Source organism: Manis javanica, chromosome 3 (assembly GCF_040802235.1).
Source record: "Manis javanica isolate MJ-LG chromosome 3, MJ_LKY, whole genome shotgun sequence".
Lineage (NCBI taxonomy): Eukaryota > Metazoa > Chordata > Mammalia > Pholidota > Manidae > Manis > Manis javanica.
Window position 1 is genome coordinate 192,048,536 of NC_133158.1, and position 25,130 is coordinate 192,073,665.

The 25,130-nt window shown below is 35.4% G+C and overlaps 1 protein-coding gene across 1 annotated transcript in view; it reads left to right on the forward strand.

The window, feature by feature from the left end:
• Positions 1 to 2,138: 2,138 nt before the first annotated feature.
• Positions 2,139 to 25,130, forward strand: part of ASIC5 (acid sensing ion channel subunit family member 5) — a 45,908-nt gene continuing 22,916 nt past the window's right edge. Inside the window, exons 1-4 of the mRNA XM_017678553.3 lie at positions 2,139 to 2,296; positions 2,872 to 3,083; positions 3,303 to 3,413; positions 5,931 to 6,237. Of these exons, the coding sequence (XP_017534042.3) occupies positions 3,311 to 3,413; positions 5,931 to 6,237 (410 nt within the window). The 5' untranslated portion in view covers positions 2,139 to 2,296; positions 2,872 to 3,083; positions 3,303 to 3,310. The remainder of the gene's footprint in view (positions 2,297 to 2,871; positions 3,084 to 3,302; positions 3,414 to 5,930; positions 6,238 to 25,130) is intronic.

Consider the following 25,130-nt stretch of genomic DNA (forward strand, 5'->3'; position numbering starts at 1 on the left):
AGAGGATGATACATTTGAAGGTAAAGATAAAGTAGTTGCTGGAAAATGTTAAAAATTAGTGAATATGATAAAGAGTATATAGGTATTCTTTGCACAGTTTTGCAGCCCTACTATAAGTTTGCACTTTTCGAAATAAAATTTTGGAAAAAAATTACAATAAATTTTTATGTCACAGTAGTGTGTATAATAATAAAAATTCAAAGTTAGGGCAAACTTTCATTCATTCATCAAATGTTTATTGACTCCCTCCTGTCCGGCAGGAATTTTTCTCCTTACTTGGACAGATTAGCAAAGAAAACAGACAGAGTCCTGCCTTTGTGGGGCTTACAGTCTTTCTTCTCACGTCTGAGTGTCCTCCTAATTTAAATAGGTGAGGGTGAGGGATGGCAATAAGCATTGGAGTCAATGATACCATAAGATTCCTTTCTAGACTAAATGCAATCATTTTAGTGAATGAATTTATTTGCTTTGAATAGATATTATACAGTGGCTAATTTCTTCCACTTAGTGTCTTCAAAAGAATATATTGTAATGAACACAAAAACACTAATTAATCACGCTTACACACAGGGTGTAACAGAAAATAGTATCAGTTCTGCCTTTTGTAGTATTACAAACTCAAAGCAAGACACTATGGAAGTATTTACCGAAAACATGCTAAGTTGTGAGTTTGTTTTGGTTTCTCTTACCAAGACTATGAAGAAAAAATATCTACTTCCAATAAAAAAAAAAGTATTCTTTATACTGTCTTTTTTTGCAGACCCTGTAGTCTTTATCAAATTTATCTAAATCTAAAAATAAATTGCATTACTATTAATGATTATGCATGGCCCCAAACAGAAAGTAAAATACAAAGTTTTAATTCAAAGCTAAATTTAAGAGTAGTAGCCAAATATGACTTTTTTTCATACCCTTAGGTATATGCCAGTTCAATACGAGCAACATTTTTATTAAAAACCCGTACAAATAAGATAATAGGAAATACATGAATAAGACATATTTATGTGTCTCTGTAACTGGTACTGGGCCAGAATATACTTCTGCAGATACTGTATAAAATTATTTATGCTGCTTATGCCCTCAATTCAAATGCAAGTTCACATAAAAGGAATTTTTTTTCTATCCATTCATTTTTATTTCATCCTTGCATTTGTCAGTAGTAATGAGTGATTTTCTGTTGATACCCCTTGTGCAAGGGTGGTGACTAATGATAATTCAGAACTCTTTAGGTCCTGACTGCATTTGGTTTTTTCATTTACTTACCACCTTTATATTTGTGTGCATGTTGGGGAATGGTGATTGAAGGAATTTGAATCTCTTTTACCAAATGTACCTGCTCTGCAAATCAGCTGCAAGAAGGAGGGAGAGTAGGAGGAAGGAAAGCGGGAGCCTCCGTGTGCATTTTTCATGAGATAATGTGAAAAGTTAAAGCTGTATAGCAAAAAAGAAACAAGAGATTACTGGAAGGGTTACTGGGCTTTGATTTCAAATGGAAGATGAAGGCAAATAGCAGGGATGTTTCTTCACTAGACAAAGATGGAATTCAAATGTACTAACAGTTGCTAATGGAGGAGTGAGAGTCGAGTCATTTTATGACTGAGGAGAGAAGAAGAAAAGGAAACAGCGTTGGTAAATTCATTTTAAAGTAGAAGAGAAATAAGGAAGTATCAGATCAGGGCAATCAAGAAGAAACATTCATCATTTTTAAATGTCACAGAAGAGAGGAAGGAACTGTTTGAGCAAATAAAAATAAGAAGATACTTTCTTCTCTTTATTCTTTGTCAAATAAAGGGTGGGCAAGTAATGGAGAGATCTTGCCTGCCTTCTTGCCTTCTCTCTGGTTCACTTTTTTCTCCCCCTGTAATGCACAAAGGCACAGTAGGGACGTAACTAGAGGTTGTGGGCTAGAAGAAAGAGGAAGTGAAAACGTGAAATGAACTTTTTAAAGAAAATGTCTGATTATTCCTGAGCCTTGGTTAAATTGTGAAGCAGATAAAATAGAGCTTTGGAAGGCCCTCTGTTTTTCTCTTCATTTTTCTTCCATGACTTGCGCCCCCTCCCTGCCTTCTTTGCTACTGTCCCGCCGCCTACTCTTTCGGTACTAGTCCCACTGCCTTCCAGTCTCGCCCCAGCTTGAGTCAGCTACTGTCTCTGCCCTTAGAAGTTCAAGCAATGAATGACGGATAACTGGCCTACTTAGCACACTGATCTATAACCTTCTTCACCATAAGGTGCACTGTGGAAAGATGTTAAGAAGAAAGGAAAGCAGACAGCCAAGGGAAGGAAGGGTGGATGGGTGAGTTAGCTGTCATTCCTCTCAGGAGTACCTGAATTTTAAAAATCTTTAGCTGAAGTTGTGATTGTAATTTTTAAACCCAAAGAAGAGAGTTTTAATGGGGAAACTCATACATCATGACACTGACCCTCTTCCTGAAATCTTTAATGATAGTTGTGGAAGCTTTCCCAGAACGTCCATTTACCTCCCTTAAAACTTCTTAGTGCCTCCCCATAAGACTAATTTTAACCTATAGTACTAAGTTTCCAAGGAAATCTATGTAAAATATTATATCTAACCAAGTTAATGGTTTGTGGTTACATAGTTATAAAATATTACCATGGCAATTCTAAAATGCCCCAAGTAGACATACATGCAATTCCTCAGTTGTGTCAGGAGGTGGTGCTATTTATACACCCGAATGCACATTCTCCAGTTTATTATTTTTTATAATTCTAACAATTTCTCAAAAATGTTAATATGAACAAATAATTAGTCTTTGTGTTCTGTTGAATTTGTATGGCTTTCAGCAATCATTTCGTCTTGAGAAAATATTTTCTAGTGTTTTATTTTGTCACTATTTCTGTTTAAAACAGCTTAATCTCAATCTATTAACTAAGAAGGAAACTTCAACCAGGAAGCTTCAACAAGTTCAATATCTTTATTCCCAGGATTTCATTCTAATTGCATTTCAATTTAAAGTGGAATAGAGAAAGACGTAGAAATAAAGCCTAAGGAGAGCTCTCCAAGGGGAGTCACTTGAATGTCACTAGCCTGGTCAGGGACAACTTCAAAACCACAGATATTTGTAAGTATTTTCCCTTTAATTCTGAGAAAATGGTTCCCTAATTCTATCTTTTGGTTTCACTCTATCCATAGCTTTCCATCAGTGCATAAATGCCCATAGCTGGTTCTGCCAGCATTTTTGGTTTGCAGATTATGTGTTTTATGAGGCAAAACATAGCAACACAAACATTTAAATTGCTCCCCACATTTTACAACCTCAATTGCTGTATTTTATATAAAGGCCACAAAATGAATATGGTTATTGATGAAAATTCAATACACGCCAAGGCCTCCTGCTGCCTGACATTGCAAATGGAGCAGATTGAGAAATCACAAGCATGTGAAAAGAAAGGTAAGGAGCAAAAGCCGCAGAACACTTTACAATTTTCATTTCTAAACGCTAGAAATTAGCAAAGGGAAAGGGGGATTATCTTTTTCTTTTGGGAAATTTGATTTCTAATATTACTTCAAGAAAATATCAATCATACAGCTGCTTAGGAAAAGGAGAATTTGTATGAGGGATTTGAAAATAGCTTTAAAATATTACTATGGGCTAGAATCTGTTTTTTAGTTTTATTTTGTTTTGGTTTCTATTTATCATGTGCCTATAAGTGATATTGCAAAATACAGCAAAACTTGTTTGATATTCCTCAAAATGTTTCTGTAAAGATCAGTACCAATGCAAGGGCCACCTGCCAAAATCACACAGTATGTACTCTATCAGGAAGGCAAGAAGTTTCTTGTCTGCAGGCTGGTGGGCCCCTTAATAAACCAATTTTAATCTTCCTCATAGTAGTACACCACCTTGTTTCTTCGCTGTTCATCTAAAATAATATTAGAAACAACCCCAACTCTTCAAAAACCCAAATGGCTCAGAAGACCCCAATAAAGCTGAAGGTTTTCAAGAAGTAGATAGATCAACTTGAAACTTACATTTTTGGGTGTAATGCTTGTAACCAGCAGTACTTTGGTTGGCCATTTACCACATAGTAGTTTACTCTTCCCTTCGAATTGCTTAGGCATCTATTCTAGAAGGCTACCAGCTACCCAGAGGCTGAGGTCTCCTGTCAGAGTCAATTCTTCATGTGTACTTGGAATGGATAAATAAATTTTGAAATAAATTTAATAGTGCTTTTGGTTGAATTACATGTAAGCTTTTCTTACATTTCTGAATTACATGTAAGCTTTTCTTACATTTCTGATTTTGCCCTGGGACTGGGTTGGTTTGTCAATTTCTCTTTCTCTCTCTTTGTATGTGTATATATTATATGTATATGTACACACACACACACACACACACACACACACATATATATATATGTATATATAAAATAGTGCCCCAATGTAGTTCCATATTGAAAGTTATATGCAGGGTTATTGTAAAATTTTATTCCAAATTCAAGCTAATCAGATTAATACACAATTTTCTGCTTAGTGTATAGTTTCTGTACAATAATTATAATTTGTAATCATGTCCTAACACCTTGCAAATGAAATGGAGTCCCTTAGAAAATGTTCATAGTTGCCTTTGATATATCATTATATACCCCATGACTTAAGCTTAGTTAACTGATTGGAGACTTATGAAGTAATAAATAATGATTTAATGATACATAACACTTGAAAGCTTTTAAAGGTAAATTAATGCTGACTAGCAGACAGAAAATATTTCTTGAATTGAAGCCAAGGATATAAAAGTTAATTCACCCAATAATGAGCATTTTTGAGGCCATTAAGAACTTATTTCTTGCTCATTTCTTAAATGAGAATTTTAGACAGTGTTTAAAAAATCCCTGAATTTGTTACCATTTACCACATAATTACTAATTAGCAAGATAACAAAAATAACTAATACTAACTGAGTATGTATTATAGTTCAGGTAGTGTGCCCAGCCATTCCCAGGTATTAACCTATTTAATATTCACAACAAACTCTTGAGTCTGCTGCTTCCATTCAACAGGAGAGCAATAAAGTATTAGAAAGATTAACAAATTTGGCTAAAGCGGCAGAGATTACAAGAGGCAAGGCCTAGACCAGAAGCCTGATCTCTCTGTTTCAAAGCCCACCTCATCCTTGGGACTGTATTACATCCTTCCCTGAGCTTAGGAATTCTCCGTGTCTTCTCTTACAGAAAAATGAAAACACACTAAACCAAAAGAAAATTCTGAATACCAATCATTTTTAATAGTGATAAACATGATTTGGTTGATTACTGATAGTCTTAAGGGGATGAATACACATTTTAAGGAGGTAGAAAATGGACTACTTAACCAGTAATGCAACTTTAAACATTCTGACTAAAGAACCAAATGAAATAGAAGAGTTGTATACTGAGGCATAGAAAGCTATGGAAATTACATTCAGCCATACAATATACCACCATACGTCTGAGATTAATTGAAGAATCAAATCCTTTTTTAACCTCACTTGTGACACAGAAGAATCAGCCTAATCTTGTTCATGACATCTAAGGGACTTTGTGATTCTTCAGCAAGAAAAAGTCATTTAAAATTAGAGTTAATATTTTATAGGTTATGAGTTGTGGTAAGCAACCCACTCAAGGTGGGTTGGTTTTGAAATTGGAAGTAACAGCATGTCAATCTTATGGCACTAATAAATTTGCATTAGCAAGAGGCATTTTCTGAATATCATTAGCATATCCTTATTAGACCCAGGCAGTCAACACTTCTATTTCTTGATACCTAAAAATACTGTGCAACTGCAGATCAACATGGCTCCTTATGTATTACACATAAAAAGGATGGCCTGTTCTAATTTATATATGAGTTGTGTTTTTCACAAATAGCATTAAGGTTTTTACCTCATTACTTTTTTGTTTGTTTATTTAATCATTTTATTAAAATGAAGGACTCTTGGAAAAGATAAAGCTCTGCCTTTCAAAGAAATCACTACCATCTCCCACTGACCGAGAGAAGTCTGACCATGACTTTGCCATCTCCACTTCCTTTCACGGCATACATAATATTGTTCGGAACCGGAGCAGAATTCGCAAGGTGATCTGGCTGGTGGTGGTCCTGGGCTCAGTCTCAGTAGTGATATGGCAGATCCATTGTCGCTTGGCTAACTACTTCACATGGCCGACCACAACAGCTGTAGAGGTTCAGTATGTGGAAAAGATCGAGTTCCCAGCTGTGACGTTTTGTAATTTGAACAGGTAAAAATTACTTCTAATAATTATGTCTCTATAACTTTGCTATGTTTAACCTTTTTTGGATGACTGAAATAGTTTGGTTAAGTGATATTTAATATACATAAAGCTAGTGAAGTTTCAAAATTTTACTTAAAAACAGAAATTTAGGGGGTCAAAGAAGATTATTGATTTCTTAGTTTTCCTCCTTTTCTTTCTTTTATCCTTCCACAGTTACATGCTAGGCAACATTCCAAACCCTGTTGCTGAATAGTAGAAGTATAATGTAAAAGTATAGATCCTTGCACTTAAAAAGTTTATCAATTAACTAAAAAGAGAGAAGCCATAAACAATCCTAATGCAGTACATATGGTAATTGTACATTACACTAAAGGTATCTGCAAAGGCTCTGATTGCACAGAGGACAAGGGACAGTCTCTGTTGTATCATTGAAGTCTGAGTATTGAAGGATGACTAGGAAGTTTCTAGGTGGAGATGAGGAAAACCCGAGGGAACTACTGAGTAGAAGTATGGGGATACAAAATGTCCTGATGTGCACATGATGAGATATTTAATGTAACAGAGGCAGGGACAGCAGCATGGATGTGTGACCTGTGAAGTCCCACAGGGCTCTGAGCTCAGTGAAGCCTCACACTTGATTCAATGCTCTACTGCCCTTGAGTCCCTAACTACAACTTCCAGAAAACTGCAGTTCACTGGCTGTATTCTGTTTCCTGTGTGGAGGGCAGCTATTCCTCATGCGGTTTTTCAGGAAAAGCCTTGTAATTGCTCCTTTATGGAGTGTGTGAAAAATCACACGTAGGCTTTCACCTGGGAGGTGGAGGAAGTGGTTTCCTTAAGATCCACCCCTGATCAATTTATTTGACCATGGACATGTCACTTAAACTTCTTAGCTTCAATTTTTTAATATATAAGGTGATACAATATTATCTAGTCCCTTTTTTTGCTGCTACATTACATAATATAATATGTACATCAGTTTGTCTCATCCTTGCTGTTTCTTTGATGGGTACTCAGTATAAAATGTATATTATAGCATATTTGTGTGACTGTTAGATATGTATCAAGGTTCCAAAGAGTAAAAGCAAATTAACCTTCACAAAGATTTTCAATACTATTGCTTCATACTATTTTAAATGGTATGTGTTCTAACAAAAGCAAAGATTTGTTGAAGATATACTTTATTATAAGAAAATGTAGCAGGAGCTGAAAGATGGTGGCGTAGGAAGGCAAGGTGGAAACCTCTACCTACACACCCTTAGCAAATAGAACTAACCCTGAAAATGACCTGAAGATTGAAGAACAGACCAACTATACCTGGTGAAGAAGAGGAGACCACACAGAGAGGGGTACAGTGGCAGAGCTGTGACTGAGCAGGACCCGAGCCCTTTCTCCAACCCAGCCCACAAGTGGTAGGGAGAGGAACACAATGAGGAGGGTCTAAGTGGTCAGGAGCTCTGCACACCTGACCCTGGAGATCTTCTCTAGGAACACAAGTTCGCATCACATTGGGCTTTGGTGTTTAAAGGGCTGGTCACTAAGGAGAGTTAGAGCCCTCTGGAGAGCTGAGACTCCTGCCCCTTGCGGAGGGAAGGCACACTGACAGTCCTGCTGAGACCCAATACAGAGGCAGCAGTTTGAAAGATTTGCCAGCAGTGGGAAGGGTGCTAGCAGAGTAGGGGTGTGAAGAAAACTCTCCAGAGAAGAAAGAGCAGGTGGATGACACTTTCCCAGCCGTTCCTCAGCCCAACTGATCAGGTGTCCACAGAAGCAAGCCTCAAATTCTCTGTCCCCTGCACTGGCAGCTCAGCCCCAAGGTCCTACCTTGCACACCTCATTTCCTTCCCACCTGGCCTGCTTGGCCCAGCAGTGTTCAGAATTTGCTGTCTGGCAAGCAGAGAAAGGCTTTCCCAGCTTTCTCAGCCATCACTCAGTCCCACTGTGTAGGTATCCATAGGAGCCAGCTCCAAATGTTCCTTCCTCCTATTCTGTCCTCTACTCTGCACCCACCTGCCCACTCCACCAGCCTAACAGTGCTGTCATGCCATCAGCACTTACCAGGCAGAGGGCAGCCCCATCCACAACAGTCCTAGCATAAATGCCACTACATGGCTCACAAATGGCCAGCTGAGGCAAGCCACCAGCCACAGCAGACTGAGATCAGCCACTGTTAGCAGACAGGCAGAAGGGCAGTCCCACCCACAATGATCCCAGGGGAAGCACCAAGGCTCACAACGGCCTCTGCTGTCAGGGATCAGCAACTGCCATAGACAGGCAGAAACATGGCCCAGACCATGGCCCACCAATAGCAACTGGGGCTCCACACAAAAAAGAACCAGGCACTGGTGAATAAAGAGTCTTGAGGTTCTGAGGTTCTGAGAACCACAGGACACCTTCTTAAAGCCATTATTCTCTATACCATGAGGCATAGTGACTCTATCTAATAGAAAGGTAGAAACAAAAACTCAGACAAAATGAGAAGAAAGAGAAATATGTTTCAAACAAAAATACAGGATAAGACACCAGAAAAAGGGCTAATCGCCAATCTTCTTGATAAAGATTTTAAACTAATTGTCATCAATATGTTCAATGATCTACAGAAAAGTATTGACAATCTCAGGGAGGATTTCAACAAAAAGATAGAAGATTTGAAAAGCCACTCATTGCTGAAGAAGACAATAACTGAAATGAAAAGTACAATGGAGGGAATGAATAATTGATTGCTACAAGTAGAAGAGACAATCAATGAGATGCAAATTAGAGACCATGGAAATAACAAAGATGAGGAACAGAGAGAAAAAAAGAATCTCTAGAATCGAGAGTGTAGCAACATCAAATGAAACAATATTTGCATTATGGGGTTACCAGAAGGAGAGGGTAGAAATAAAGGAGTAGAAAGTCTCCTTGATGAAATAATTCCTGAAAACTTCCCCAATCTGGGGAAAGAGATAGATGTCCAGGTCCTGGAAGCAGAGAGAGCCCCTAATGAAAGGGACCCCAGGAAGATAACACAAAGACATATAATAATTAAAATGACAAAGATTAAGGATAAAGAGAGGGTATTGAAAGCAGCTAAAGAGAGTCAAAAAAGTACTTACAAAGGAAGCCCCATTAGGTCATCAGCAGGCTTCTTAGCAGAAACTTTGTAGGCCAGATGGGAGTGGCATGAAATATTTAATGTATTGAAACAAAAGCACCTTCAACCAAGAATCCTCTATCCAGCAAGGTTGTCTTTTAGAATTGAAGGAGAGATTTCCCAGATAAAACAAAGCTAAAGGAATTGACCACCCTTAAACTGGCCTTCCAAGATATGTTAAAGGAACTCCTGCAGATGGAAATGTTCTTAAGCCAAAATATTCATCACCAGTGAAAATATGCCCATAATAAAGGTGGCAGAACAATTACTTACTAAGCACGTATGAGTCAAAAACAAAACAAAACAAAACAAAACAAAAGGAGTAAAACCAACTATACACAAAATCAACCAAGGCGTACATAAAAAATACAGAATATGACATCTAATACTTAGTGTGGAGAAGGAAGAGTAAAAAAGTATTTTTAGATTGTGGTTAAAATAGAGTGATGAACAACTTAATATAAACTGTTATATATTTAAGAAACTAACCATGAAACTTATGGTAACCACAAACCTAAAGCCTGTAATAGATACACAAAAAAATTTTAAAAAGGAAATCAATCACAACACTAAAGAAAACCATCAAATAACAAGAGAAGATTGTAAAAGAGGAAAAAAGAACAAAGAGAACTACAAAAACAAACAAAAAATAATTAATAAAATGGCAGTGAGTACATACCTATCCATAATTACATTAAATGTAGTTGGACTGAATGTACCAGTCAGAAGACACAGGATGGCAGATTGATAAAGAAACAAGACTCATCTATATGCTGTCTATGGGAGACATACTTCAGATCTAATGACATACAGAGAGTGAAAGTGAAGAGATGGAAAAAGATATTTCATGAATAATAGGGAGCAAAAAGCATAAGTAACAGTATTTATATCAACAAAATAGATTTCAAAACAAAGAAAGTAATGAGACAAAGAAGGACACTATGTAATGATAAAAGATCAGTCCAACAAAAGGGTAAAACAAATATCTATGCACCCCACATAGGTGCACCTAAATATGTAAAACAAATACTAACAGAACTAAAGAGAGAAATAGACTACAACTCAAGCATTTTGGAAGACTTTAACACCTTACTTACACCAATGGACAGATCATCCAGACAGAAAATAAATAAGGAAACAAAGGAACTGAACAACACATTCAATCACATGTACTTGACAGAGACATACAGAATATTTCCCCAAAAGCAGCAGGATATATAACTTTCTCAAGTACACATGAAGCATTTTCCAGAATAGATCATCACATGTTCAGCTATGAAAAGAGCCTCACTAAATTAAAAAAGATTGAAATGTATCAAGCAACTTTTTGAACCACTGTGGTATGAAAATGAATATGAATTACATGAAACAACCAAAATGAAACAAAAAAACCCACAAACACATAAAGGATAAACAACATGTTTCTAAATAACCAATGGATCAATGAACAAATCATAGTAGAAATCAAGCAATACATACAGACAAATAAAAACAAAAATTCAACAGTGCAAAATTTGTGGGTTACCACAAAAGTGTTCTAAGAGGGAAGTACATAACAATACAGGCCTACCTCAAGAAAAAGAACTATCCCAAATAAACAGTCCAAATGCACAACTATAGAAACTAGAAAAGGAAGAACAAATGAAACCCAAAGTTAGTAGAAGGAGGGACATAATAAAAGTCATAGCAGAAATAGAGAAGAAAAAATAATATAAAAGAACAATGAAACCAGGAGCTGGATCTTTAAGTAAATAAATAAAATTGACAACCCCCTAGCAAGTCTTATCAAGAAAAAAATAGAGTAGACACAAATAAAGTCAGAAACAAAAAAGGAATAATTACAACTGACACCATAGAAGTACAAAGAATTATTAGAGAATTCTATGAAAAAAATATGCTAATATATTGGACAACCTAGAATAACCAGAAAAATTCCAAGAAAACTAGAACCTTCCAAGACTGACCCAGGAAGAAGCAGAAAATCTGAACAGACTAATCACCAGTAATGAAATTGAATTGGAAATTAAAAAAACTCCTAACAAACAAAATACTGGGAACAGGTGGCTTCACAGCTGAATTCTACCAAACATTTCAAGAACAGCTAATACCCATCCTTCTTAAAGTATACCAAAAAGTAAGGAAGGAATCAATACTTACAAATTCATTCTATGAGGACACCATCACTCTAACACCAAAAGAAGACAAAAGCACGACAAAAAAGAAAATTATAGAATATCCCCAATGAACATAGATGCAAAAATCATCAACAAAATATTAGCAAACTGAATTCAAAAATACATCAAAAGGATCATTTATCATAACCAAGTGGGATTTTTTCCAGGGATGCAAGAATAATATAATATTCATAAATCAATCAATATCATACACCACATTAATAAAAAGAAGGATAAAAACTGCATGATCACCTCAACAGATGCTGAGAAAGCATTTGACAAAACTCAACATCCATTCATAATGAAAACTCTCAACAAAATGGGTACAGATGAAATGTATCTCAACATAATAGAGACCATATATGACAAACCCACAGCTACTAAATGGTGCAAAGTTGAAAGCTTTTCCACTAAGACTGAGAAAAAGACAGGGATATCAACTCTCACCACTTTTATTCAACATAGTCCTGGAAGTCCTAGTCATGGCAATGAGACAAGATAAAGAAAAAAGCTATCCAGATTGGTAAGGAAAAGGTAAAACTATCTCTATTTCCAAATGAAATGATACTATGGATTAAAAACCCTAAAGACACCACCAAAAAACTATTAAAACTAGTACCTGAATTCAGCAAAGTTGCAGAATACAAAATTAATGCACAGAAATCTGTTACATTCCTGTGTACTAGCAACAAAGTAGCAGAAATAGAAATGAGGAAAATAATTCCATTTACAATTGCATCAAAAAGAATAAAATACCTAAGAATAAACCTAACCAAGGACGTGAAAGACCTATACTCTGAAACTGTAAGGCACTGATGAGAGAAACTGAAGAAGACACAAATGAATGGAAATCTATCCCATGCTTATGGATAGGAAGAATACAGCCAAAATGCCCATCCTGCCCAAAATAATTACAGATTCAATGCAAACCCTATCAAAATACCAATGGAATTTTTCAATGAACTAGAACAAATAACCCTAAAATTTATATAAAACCACAAAAGACTCCAAATAACCAAAACAATCTTGAGAAATAAGAGCAAAGTTGGGGATGTTGCACACCCTGACTTCAAGCTACACTACAAAACTACAGTAATCAAAACAGTATGGTACTAGCATAAAAATAGATCTATAGGTACATAGAACAGAATAGAGAGCCCAGATATAAACCCACATGTATATGATCAATTAATATATGGTGAAGAAGCCATGAATATGCAACAGGGAAAAGATAGCCTCTTCAAAAAATGGTGTTGGGAAAACTGGATAGCTACATGCAAGAGAATGAAGCTGGATTACTATCTAACTCCATATATAAAAGTAGACTCAAAATGGATTAAACACCTAAACATAAGACATGAAACCATAAAACTCTTAGAAGGAAATATAGGTAAGAATCTCTTGAACATAAGCATGAGTAACTTTTTTTATGGACATATCTCCTCAGGCAAGGGAAACAAAAGCAAAATTTAATAAGCAGGACTACTTCAAACTAAAAAACTTTTGTACAGCAAAGGACACCATCAACAGTGTTTATATATTTATAAAAAATTTATTTACATTTATAAAATATATTTATAAAAAAATTATCTAATAAGTGGTTAACATCCATAATATATATGGAACTCAATGACTTAACACCCCTCAAAAATAAATAAATGACCCAATTAAAAAATGGGTGGAGGAACTGAATAGGTATTTTTCCAAAGAAATACATATGGCCAACAGGCACATGAAAAGATGCTCCGTACGTCTTACCAGGGAAGTACAAATCAAAACCACAATGACATATCACCTCACACCCGTTAAAATGGCCACTATCCAAAATAAAAGAAATAACAAGTGTTGGAAAGAATGTGGGGAAAAGGAAACCCTTCTACCCTGTTGGTGAGAATGTAAATTGGTGTAGCCACAGTATACAACAGTATGGAAGTTTCTCCAAAAACTAAAAATAGAAATACCATATAACCCAGTAATTTCACTTCTAGAAATTTACCCAAAGAAACCAAAATCCTGGATTCAAAAAGATATATGCACCCCTAATTATGGCCACATTATTTACAATAGCCAAGATAGGAAAACAGCCAAACTGTCCACAATAGATAAAGGGATAATGAAGATGTGGTACATATATATAATGACATATAATAAAGAAAGAAATCCTGCCATTTGCAATAACATGGATAGACCTAGAGGGTATTATACTAAGTGAAATAAGCCAGGTGGAGAAAGACAAATACTATAATTTCACTTATTCATGGAATGTAAAAACAAAAGAAAAGCCAGATGAAAAAAAGCAGCAGTAGATTCGTAGACACTAAGAAGTGACTGATGGTTGCCATGAGGGAGAGTTTGGAATGGAAATAAAGGGACACAAAAATTCTCAATTCTAATATATGTTGGTCATGAGGATGGTAGTACATCATGGAAAATATAGCCGACGATTCTGTAACATATTCCTATGTTGACAGATAGTAAATGCACTAGTTGGAGTGAGGATTTAACAATGTGGGTAACTTACATAAAGTATCTGAAATAGTAAAATTCATAGAATCAATGAGTGGAATGATGGCTTCCAGGCACTGGCTGAGGGGGAGAGGAAAGGGAAGGGGGGGTTACTAATCAATAAGCATAAAGTTTCTGTTCAGCAGGATGAATAATTTCTAGAGACCTGCTGTACAATATTGTACCTATAGTCAACAATACTGTATTCTACACCTAAATTTGTTAAGAGGGTGGCTCTCATGTTACTTTTTATTACTACATAAAATAATTTTTAAAAATTAACAGAAAAAAGGGAAAATCATTGTATCTACTATAATAATTAGAATATAATAACATGTATCTAAATTTATTTTCTAAAGCAACCATTTAAAATTTCTGGTAATTGTCTTGAAGGATTATGGCAAATGAAGAAATAGTCAAAAAATACACTAAATCTCAATGATAATAACAATAATTTGTAGGACTTGAGCCACAAACTACTCCCTCTTTCCCTGTTTCTGTCTCAGCATGATAGAACTTGACTCTTGTTGGGCTTGACTAGGAAGACAGGACTCATTCTCTCCCAGTTTCAGGGTAGAGCTACAATATGCCCCAGGAGACGCCAGCTGTCAAAATTTGTCATCTATTCCAGCTTCATCATACAGAGGCTGAATTCCAGAAAGTTACAGTTAAGAGGCTGAGGGACCCCAACCCCCACTTTCAGAGTAGAAACTCTACCTCAGGCATGTTGGTCTGAGACATTCATCACTCACTCCAGCCTGCTCAGGGACCGAGTTTCCACGTTGAAAGAGGCAAGGTCAGAAGAACAGAAACCAGTGCACCGCCCAGAATCCTGCTTGTAAATATTTTGCCACGTGGAAGAGGCAGGCCCTGAGAACAAAGAAGTCTGAAACACTCCCTAATGAAGCTCTGCTTAGAACAGACTGTGAAAAAGTTCCCCTTTGCTTATAACAATCTGGTAAAGTTCAAGCCTAAGGGTGATCTCAAAAACAACATAGATTTTGGTGGAAAACAATTAAGAGGAGACTAACAGGTCCATGAGAGCAATAAGCTAAACTACAGGCTTGATAGTTTTCCTGTGAAAATCCAGGAAAGAGACATATAAGAAGAGGTTTCCTGAGGTCAGAAAAAATCTCAAAGATTGGTTGCAAAATCTACTCCTGTAAAGGGGCCCAAATTTAATTAGATTAGACCGTGAAATAATTTATGTCCTAAGGTACTGTTAAAACAATAGAATTTAAGAGAATGAGGAAAGACACAGAATGGGATAAATATTTGTAAAATAAGTATCTGATATATCCAAAATATATAGAGAACTGTTAAAACTTAAAAATAAGAAAACAAACAACTTGATTGAAAAATGGACTGATGAGCTTAACAAATATCTCAGCAAGGAAAGGAGACAGATGGCAAGTATGCTTATAAAAAGATACTTCATATCATATGTAATCAGGGAAATGCAAATTAGTACAATGAGATCTCACCACACATATATTAGAATGGCCAAAATCCAAAACACTGATACCAAATGCTGGCAAAGAGGTGGAGTAATGGGAACTTTCATTCATGACTGGTAGGAATGCAAAATGGTACATCTCTTTGGAAGACAGTTTGGCATGTTTTTTACAAAACTAAATGTAGTCTTATCATATGATCCAGCAATTCTGTACCTTAGTATTTACCCAAAGGAATAGAGAATTTATGTCTATGCAAAAACCCACACATGGATGTTTGTAGCAGCTTTATTCATAATTGCCAAAATTTAAAAGCAACAAAGATGTTCTTTAGTAAATGAATAGGTAAATAAACGGTGGTACATCCAGACATTGGAATATTTTTCAGTTCTAAAAAGATATGACTATTAAGCCATGAAAAGATGTGGAGAAAAACATAAACGCATAAGTGAAAAGCCAGCTGAAAAGGATGCAGCACACTGTGTGATCCTAATCATGTGACGCTCTAGAGAAGGGCAGGCTATGGGGAAAGCTCAAAGTTCAGTGTTGTCAAGAGTTAGGGGAACGGGAAGAAGGGACAGGAAGAACACAAAGCCAGTGAAACTACTCTGTATGATAGCACAAAGGTTGATAAATGCCATTATAGGTTTACTAAAACCCATAGAGGGCACAACATCATGAGTGAATCTTAATGTAAACTACAGCCTTTGAACGATAATGATGTATTAGTGCAGGTTCATCAATTACAGCAAATGTACTAATCTGATGGGGGATATTGATAATGGGGGAACTTATGCATGTGTGGGAGCAGGGAATATATGGAAAGTCTTTGTACCTCCTACTCAAATTACTATGAATCTAAGACTTCTCTAAAAAATAAAGTGCATTTTCAAAAAATTGATGCAGCAATTAGTGGAGCCTAATACTTGCCAACAGAGACAGATAGCTTCCCAGGGAAACTAGGAAAAGAAACTGTTGGAAAGGCCTTCTAGAATAGCTGCTATCAGAGGGTGACTATGGCCATGCCTAAGGCTGTGCCATCCAGGAGTGGTATAGAAGACTTCACACTGGGGTGGAGCACGCAGGAGAGGAAAGGGCTTGACCATAGTAGTTCATCCAAGTCACTAAGCAGATTTTAAAAAGAAAACACAACAGTTCCAGGGGAGGGGCCGTTAGTATATTGGTGCAATAGTGTCTCCCAAAAGTCATACGGACCCAGAACCTCAAAGTGATCTAATTTGAAAATAGGATCTTGCAGATGTAATTAGTCAAGATGAGATCATACTGCATTAGTGTGATCCTGAATTCACTGACAAGAGTCCTCATAAGAATAGAAGATAACACACAGAGACATAGAGGGAAAATCAAAGGATGGTTTTATCATGCCATAAGGCAAGCAATATTTGAGCCTATAGAATCTGGGAAAAGCAAGAAGTCTTTCCCAGAGCCCTCAGAAGGAGCAAAACCCTGCTAACACCTTGATTCCAGACCTCTGGCCTACTGAGCTGTGACAGAATAAGCTTCCATTGTTTAAGACACCAAGTTTGTGGTTGTTATAGTAGTCCAGGTAAACAAATACAATTGGTGTCCAGATTTGCTACTGTCTATCATCTAAAATGTCATTTTTTTCCAGTAAAAAATTAAGGCAGAAAAACTAAAAGGAAATTATGATCCATACACAGAAAAATAAAAGTGGGTAACAGAACTTGCCTAGCACAGATAATAGATGTAGTACACAAAGGCATTGAAACAGCTACTATAAATATGTTCAAAGAACTATAAGAAACCATGTTTAAAGAATAAAGGAAGCTATAATGATAAAGCTTCATCAGATAAAATATCAGTAAGGACAGAGAAATTATTCTAAAGAGCAAACAGAAATTCTGAAGTTGAAAAGCACAATAACTGAAATGAAAAATCACTAGGTCCACTAGAAGTACTCAACAATAGATTTGAACTGGCTAAAGAAAGAATCGATAAACTTAAGGACACATTGATAACACATGTGACCTGAAGAACAGAGAAAAACTAATGGAGAAAAATGAACAGAGCTTCAGAGAAATGTGGGACACTATTAAACATAACAACATACGTGAAACAGAGGTACAAGAAGGAGAAAAGAGAAAAGTATATTGAAAATATGACCCAAAATTCCCCCAAATTTTAGAAAAACATTAATCTATACATCCAAAAATTCAATAAACTACAAAAAGATTAACAGTCATGCACACCATAATGGAAACATTGAAAGTCAATGGAAGAGAAAAAAATCTTCAAAGCAGCAAAAGAAAACCACCTCATAACATACAAGGGAATCCAATGAGACTAACACCTAACTTTTCTTTGTAAACAATGGAGGTCTTGAGGCAATAGGATGACATAGTCAAAGTGCTGAAAGAAATAACTACCAACTAAATATCTTATATATAGCAAAAATATCTTTCAAAAGTGATGGTACAATGAAGACATTCAGACACAAAAACAGAATTAATTGCTGGCAGATTCATCTTAAAAGAAACACTGAAATGAAGTTTTCAAGCTGAAAGCAAGTGACTGCAGAGAGTAATTCAAATCCACATGAGTAAACAAAGCATCACTAAGGGTTATTTGTAATTATAAAAGGCATTATAAGTACATATTTCTTCTCCTTTCTTTTCTTATCTGATTTAAAAGGGAATTGTACAGTACTTAGGCCTGTAGAGAAATGTAATATTTTTAACAATAACAACGTAAATGATGAAAGCAAGGTGCACTGGACTAAGAAACTGTCACCAGATGGTAACTGAAATACACAGAAAAAAATTAAGAGAACAAGAAATCGTAAATAAAGAAGTTAATATATCATGAGCTGTAAATATATACTGAATATATTTCCTCCTCTCTGTTTCTTTAAAAGACATAAAATTATATACTTAATTTGAATTTATGCAATATGTATAACATTAATAGTCAAAATAAAAGTGGGAAGAGGAAATAAATTATGTAGGTGCAATATATCTATGGCTCACTGAAATCAAGTTAGTATAAATCTAAAGCTGATTCTGATTATGTTAAAATGTATATAAGCCCAAGTGACATCTAAGAAAATAATTTTAAAATAGTATATTGAAAAATTATTAAAAGAATCCAAATTTTACACTAGAAAATGAATATTTAATGCAAAAGAGAATCTTAACTTATAAGAAAGACTATAGGAACAAAGACAAGACATATAGAAACAAAATGGTAGAATAGCAGATATAAATCTATACCAATAAGAAAATTAAATTGAGTGGATTAAACAATACAATTGAAAGACAGAGGTCATCAAATTGGATTTAGAAAAAACAAGACACATTTTAGATGCAAAGGTACTGATGGATTAAAAGGATGGAATAAAGATATATCATGAAAATAGCAACTATCATTCAGACAAAACTTAAAATATGTTACTAGAAATAAACAGGGTATTTTTTATGATAAAATGGGTGATCTATCAAGAAGAAATAATTTAAGATATACAGTTGGGTACTTAAGTACCCCACTTTCAGCAAGCAGTAGAACAAATGGGCAGACAATCAATGTGAAATAGAATACTTAGAAGATTTGAACATCTATGTAAACCAAGAAGACCTAAAAGACATCTATGGACCACTTTACCCAACAATAGCAGAACATACTCTTCTCTAGTGTACAGGGGCTATGCGAAGGAAGACTTAAACTCACAAAGAAATGTTTCACAGAGACTTATAAAAACCACATCTTAGTATAAATTCCAAGAACTGCAATACTGTTAATGGTTTAGTTTCTTTGAGCTCAATTCTTGTGCCTGTCAAATACCTCTGTGTCAAAAACTTCCACTAAATATCTTCCCCATAAAATTTATCATAAATTTCCATCATATTTGACAAAAACTTCTAACCTTTTTTTTTCTACTAAAATCAGAGATAATGACTGAATATAGTGAATATTCTGTGATCCATTGTTCTAGAACTAGTAACTCAACTTCTGTTCTCCATCTTTGCAAGAATGGCTGTCCTCCTTTGTATATTCCAGATCTACTGTTTCAATAAAATAAAAAATTATGACTCCTGTACATCTATGGAATGAACCTGTGTCAAAGATTTTATTTCAGTGAGAGAACTGTAAGAAGTTAAAATTGGCTTATAGGAAATCCAAAGAGCAGACATTCTTCCTTATTTTCCATCTCCATAAATTGAACTGTAGAATATATAATTATTGTGAATAATCAGTAGACTTGGATCTGTGTTGGTGGGATTCAGTAAAGTCTTGAGTCAGGTATCAACTTGGACCTCAGATGAAACTTACTCATTTGGGTCATATAGTTTTGGAAAATTTATTTAAATGCATTAATATACACTAGAAGGATAGATTTAGTAATTGCTTATCAGAAATTAGTTTGTTCAAACAAATAAATGTATTTTGAGTTATTATTTTCTTTTACTAGCCTCTTACCAATATACATTAAATAACAGAGTAAGGAAAACTATAAGCAAACTTTCTGAAAGAATATAGTTGGAAGAGTTTTGAAGCTTTAAAGTTGAAAGTAAACTCAGAGCAAAGCACTTTGGTTTCAAGCTGAACAATGTACCTTACAAAATTTTTTCATTTCCTTTGTTCCAAATATTGTTAGGCTTTATTCATTAAGTTTAATTCATCTACCTAAATTACCCTCATGGTCTCAACTATTATTAGAATAATAAAAAAATGTTTTAAAAGAATATTTTTAACTGCCCTCCCTTTTAACCATTTTATCTATTGTATTTATACCTCCTACCTATGTGGTAATTTCCTCATTTCTCTGCATCATTATTTAAAGAGAATCCTGTGAACATTATGTAAAACAGTATTGACTCAGCCTGGGTAGGATTCCACATTGCAGCTTTTAGGAGCAGATCCTTTCTATCCTGTCAGTCATTCGGAGAGAAGGCATCATCTTTGAATCTATTGCTAATGTTGACTGTTAGCTCTTCAAAGATCGCTAGAAACACTTCAGACTAAGAAAAGCAAGGTTGTTAGATATTCTGTGGTTAGCCAAAAAAAACACCATGACTTAATAGGTCTCTAACAAAAGGGGAAGTCAAAGGAGTATATTTATAGGGATCTAGAACCTGGGCTGGATGTTTTAGGACAGATCTTGCAAGGCTCAAAGCTAGTTAAGGAAGGTATTATATTAGGAACTGATCATGAAAGTTTCTCACCTCTAAAAGAATATAGGAGGTTGTCAACTGTTTCTTGTTTTTCATTTTTGTTTTGTTTTGTGTATACTCTACCTTGACTGGGAAAGGGTTTAATGTGACTTGTATGACACATTAATGTGTGTCATACAAGAAAATTACATGAAAGATAACATTAAAATAAAGTGAGAATACAAAATCTGGCACATAAAGGAAGTCCAGAACCATGTCCCAGATGGCCCTCTACACTTGCCAAGAGTGGATATACATTTCCATCAATGCTTTCTAGCTGCCAGTATAAAGAGAGAACGTTTGTTCAGTTTCAAGATTTATAATATCCAAAATATGAAAGTACCAATCACAATTTGAAGGGAATATAGGGCATTCAAATAAAGAACCATGCATAATGCAAGGCAGAAATTTCTCAGCAAAGAGAATTGAAAAGTAGTTATAGTAGTTAAGGCAAATGAATGACTTCTGCTTTGATTGTCAGGAAAACACTTCAAAAATAATGAAGCATTTATTTAATGAATATTTACCTAACACTCATTCTATTGTAGGCACTTCAAAACATTTTAGGAAAAATAATTTAATCACCAAAATAATATTTTGACATTCCTTTTATTAGCATATATCAATTTGTTTATTAGGTATCATTGACATATCCTCTTATGAAGGTTTTGCATGAAGAACAGTGTGGTTATTACATTCACCCATATTATTAAGTCCCCCCACACCCCATTGCAGTCACTGTCCATCAGTGTAGTAAGATGCCACAGAGTCACTTCTTGTCTTCTGTGTGCTACATTGTTTTCCCTGTGACCCACACACACCATGTGTACCAATCATAATACCCTCAATCCCCTTCTCCCTCCTCCCCACCCATCCTCTCTCATGCCTCCGCTTTGGTAACTGCTAGTCTCTTCTTGGAGTCTGTTTGACCCAGGAATTCTACTCCTAGGAATTTGAGTCTACTGATGTTTTGTTCCTTCACTTTTGCATCTTGTTACACTCCACAAATGAGTGAAATCATTTGGTCCTTGTTTTTCTCAGCCTGGCATATTTCACTGAGCATAATACTTTCTAGATCCATCCACATTGTTGCAAACGGCAGGATATGTTTTCCTCTTATGGCTGAATAATATTCCATTATATATATATCTATCACTTCATTATCCATTCATCTACTGATGGACAGTTAGGTTGCTCCCATACATTGGCTATTGTAAATAGTGCTGTGATAAACATGGGGGTGCATATGTCTTTGTGAATCTGGGATTGTTTTCTTTGGGTAAATTCCTAGGAGTAGAATTCCTGGGTCAAATGGTATTTCTGTTTTTAGTGTTTTGAGGAACTTCCATATTGCATTCCACAATGTTTGAACTAATTTACATTCCCAGTGTAGGAGGGTTCCCCTTTCTCCACAACCTCACCAGCATTTGTTGTTGCTTGTCTTTTGGTTGTTGTCCATCCTAACTGGTGTGAGGTGATTTCTCATTGTGGTTTTAATTTGTATTTCCCTGATAATTAGCTATATAGAGCATCTTTTCATCTGCTTGTTGGCCATCTGAATTTCTTCTTTGGAGAATTGTCTGTTCATATACTCCACCCATTTTTTAATCAGGTTACTTGTTTTTTGGGTGTTGAGGTGTGTAACTTCATTATATATTTTGCGTGTTAATCCCTTGTCAGATATGTCATTTTCAAATATATTCTACCATAGTGTAGGATGTCTTTTTGTTCTGTTGATCATGTCCTTTGCTGTGCATAAACTTTTTAGCATGATGTTCTTTATTTTTTATTTTATTTCCTTTGCCCCAGGAGATGAATTCAGGAAAAAGTTACTCATGTTTATATTCAAGAGATTTTTGCCTATTTTTCTTCTAAGAGTTTTATGTTTTCATGACTTACATTCAGGTCTTTGATCCATTTTGAGTTTACTTTTGTGTATGGGGTTAGACAATAATCCAGTTTCATTCTTTTGCATGTAGCTGTCCAGTTTTGCCAACACCAACTGCTGAAGAGGCTGTCATTTCCCCATTGTATATCCATAGCTCCTTTATCATATACCAATTGACCATATTTGCTTGGGTTTATATCTGGGCTCTCTAGACTGTTCCATTGGTCTATTGTACTATTCTTGTGCCAGTACCAAATTGTCTTGATTACTGTGGCTTTGTAGTAGAGCTTGAAGTTGGGGAGCATAATCCCCTCAGCTTTATTCTTCCTTCTCAGGACTGATTTGGCTATTTGGAGTCTTTTCTGGTTCCATATGATTTTTGAACTACTTGCTCTCGTTCATTGAAGAATGCTATTAGTATTTTGATAGGAATTGCATTGATTCTGTAGATTGCTTTAGGCAGGATGGCTATTTTGACAATATTAATTCTTCCTAACGATGAGCATGGGATGTATTTCCATTTATTGGTGTCTTCTTTAATTTCTCTCATGAGTGTCTTGTAGTTTTCAGGGTATAGGTCTTTCATGGTTGGTGCCTGTAACTCTTTCATGCTCATGGTTAAGGTTTATTCCTAGGTATTTTATTTTTTTGATGCAATTTTGAATGGAATTGTTTTCCTGATTTCTCTTTCTGCTAGTTCATCATTAGTATATAGGAATGCAAGAGATTTCTGGGTTTTGATTTTGCATCCTGCAACTTTGCTGAATTTAGTTATTAGTTCTAGTAGTTTTGTGGTGGATTCTTTAGCATTTTTTTATGTACAATATCATGTCCTCCACAAACAGAGACAATTTGACTTCTTCCTTACAAATCTGGATGCCTTATATTTCTTTATGTTGTCTGATGGCCGTAACTAGGAGTTCCAACACTATATTGAATAAAAGTGGGGAGAGTGGGCATCCTTGTCTTGTTTCTGATCTTAAAGGAAAAGCTTTCTGCTTCTCGCTGCTAAGTATGATATTGGTTGTGGGTTTGTCATATATGGCCCTTATTATGTTGAGGTACTTGCTCTCTTTAGCCATTTTGTTGAGAGTTTTATCATGAATTGATGTTGAATATTGTCAAATGCTTTTTCAACATCTATTGAGATTATCATGTGGTTTTTGTCCTTTTTGTTGGTTTGGTGTCTGATGTTGATGGATTTTTGAATGTTGTACCATCCTTGCATCCCTGGAATAAATCTTTGATAATGATGGATGAGTTTTTTATGTATTTTTTTATTTAATTTTCTAGCATTTTGTTGAGTATTTCTGCATCTATGTTCATCAGGGATATTGGTCTGTAATTTAATTTTTTTGTGGTATCTTTGTCTGATTTGGGTATTAGAGTGATGCTGGCCCCAAAGAATGAGTTTGGAAGCATCCCCTCCTCTTCTAGTTTTTGGAAAACTTTAAGGAGAATGGGTATTAGGTCTTCACTAAATGTTTGATAAAATTCAGCAGTGAAACCATCTAGTGCAGGAGTTTTGTTCTTAGGTAGTTTTTTGATTACCAGTTCAATTTCATTGCTGGTAATTGGTCTGTTCAGATTTTCTGTTTCTTCCTGGATCAGCCTTAGAAGGTTGTATTTTTCTAGGAAGTTGTCCATTTCTTCTAGGTTATCCACTTTTTTTGCATATAATTTCTCATAGTATTCTCTAATAATTCTTTGTATTTCTATGCTGTCCATAGTGATTTTTCCTTTCTCATTTCTGATTCTGTTTATGTGTGTAGACTCTCTTTTTTTCTTGATAAGTCTGGCTAAGAGCTTATCTATTTTGTTTATTTTCTCGAAGAACCAACTCTTGCTTTCATTGATTCTTTCTTTTGTTTTATTCTTCTTGATTTTATTTATTTCTGTTCTAATCTTTATTATGTCCCTCCTTCTACTGACTTTGTACCTCATTTGTTCTTCTTTTTTAGTGTCATTAATTGTGAGTTTAGACTGTTCATACAAGACTGTTCTTCTTTCCTGAGGTAGGCCTGTATTGCAATATACTTCCTTCTTAGCATGGCGTTTGCTGAGTCCCACAGATTTTTCGGTGTTGAATTGTTGTTGTCATTTGTTTCCATATATTACTTGATCTCTGTTTTTATTTGGTCATTGATCCACTGGTGTTTTAGGAGCATGTTGTTAAGCCTCCATGGGTTTGTGAGCCTTTTTGTTTTCTTTGAATAATTTATTTCTAGGTCATACCTTTGTGGTCTGAGAGGCTGGTTGTTACAATTTCAATCTTTTTGAATTTACTGAGGCTCTTTTTGTGGTCTAGTATCTGACGTATTCTTGAAAATGCTCCATGTGCTGTTGAGAAGAATGTGTATCCTGCTGCTTTTATGTGTAGAGTTTTGTAGATGTCTGTTAGGTCCATCTCTTCTAATACGTGGTTCAGTGCCTCTGTGTCCTTACTTATTTTCTGTCTGTTTGATCTTTCCTTTGGAGTGAGTGGTGTGTTGAAGTCTCCTAAAATGAATGCATTGTGCTCTATTTCTCCCTTCAATTCTGTTAGTATTTGTT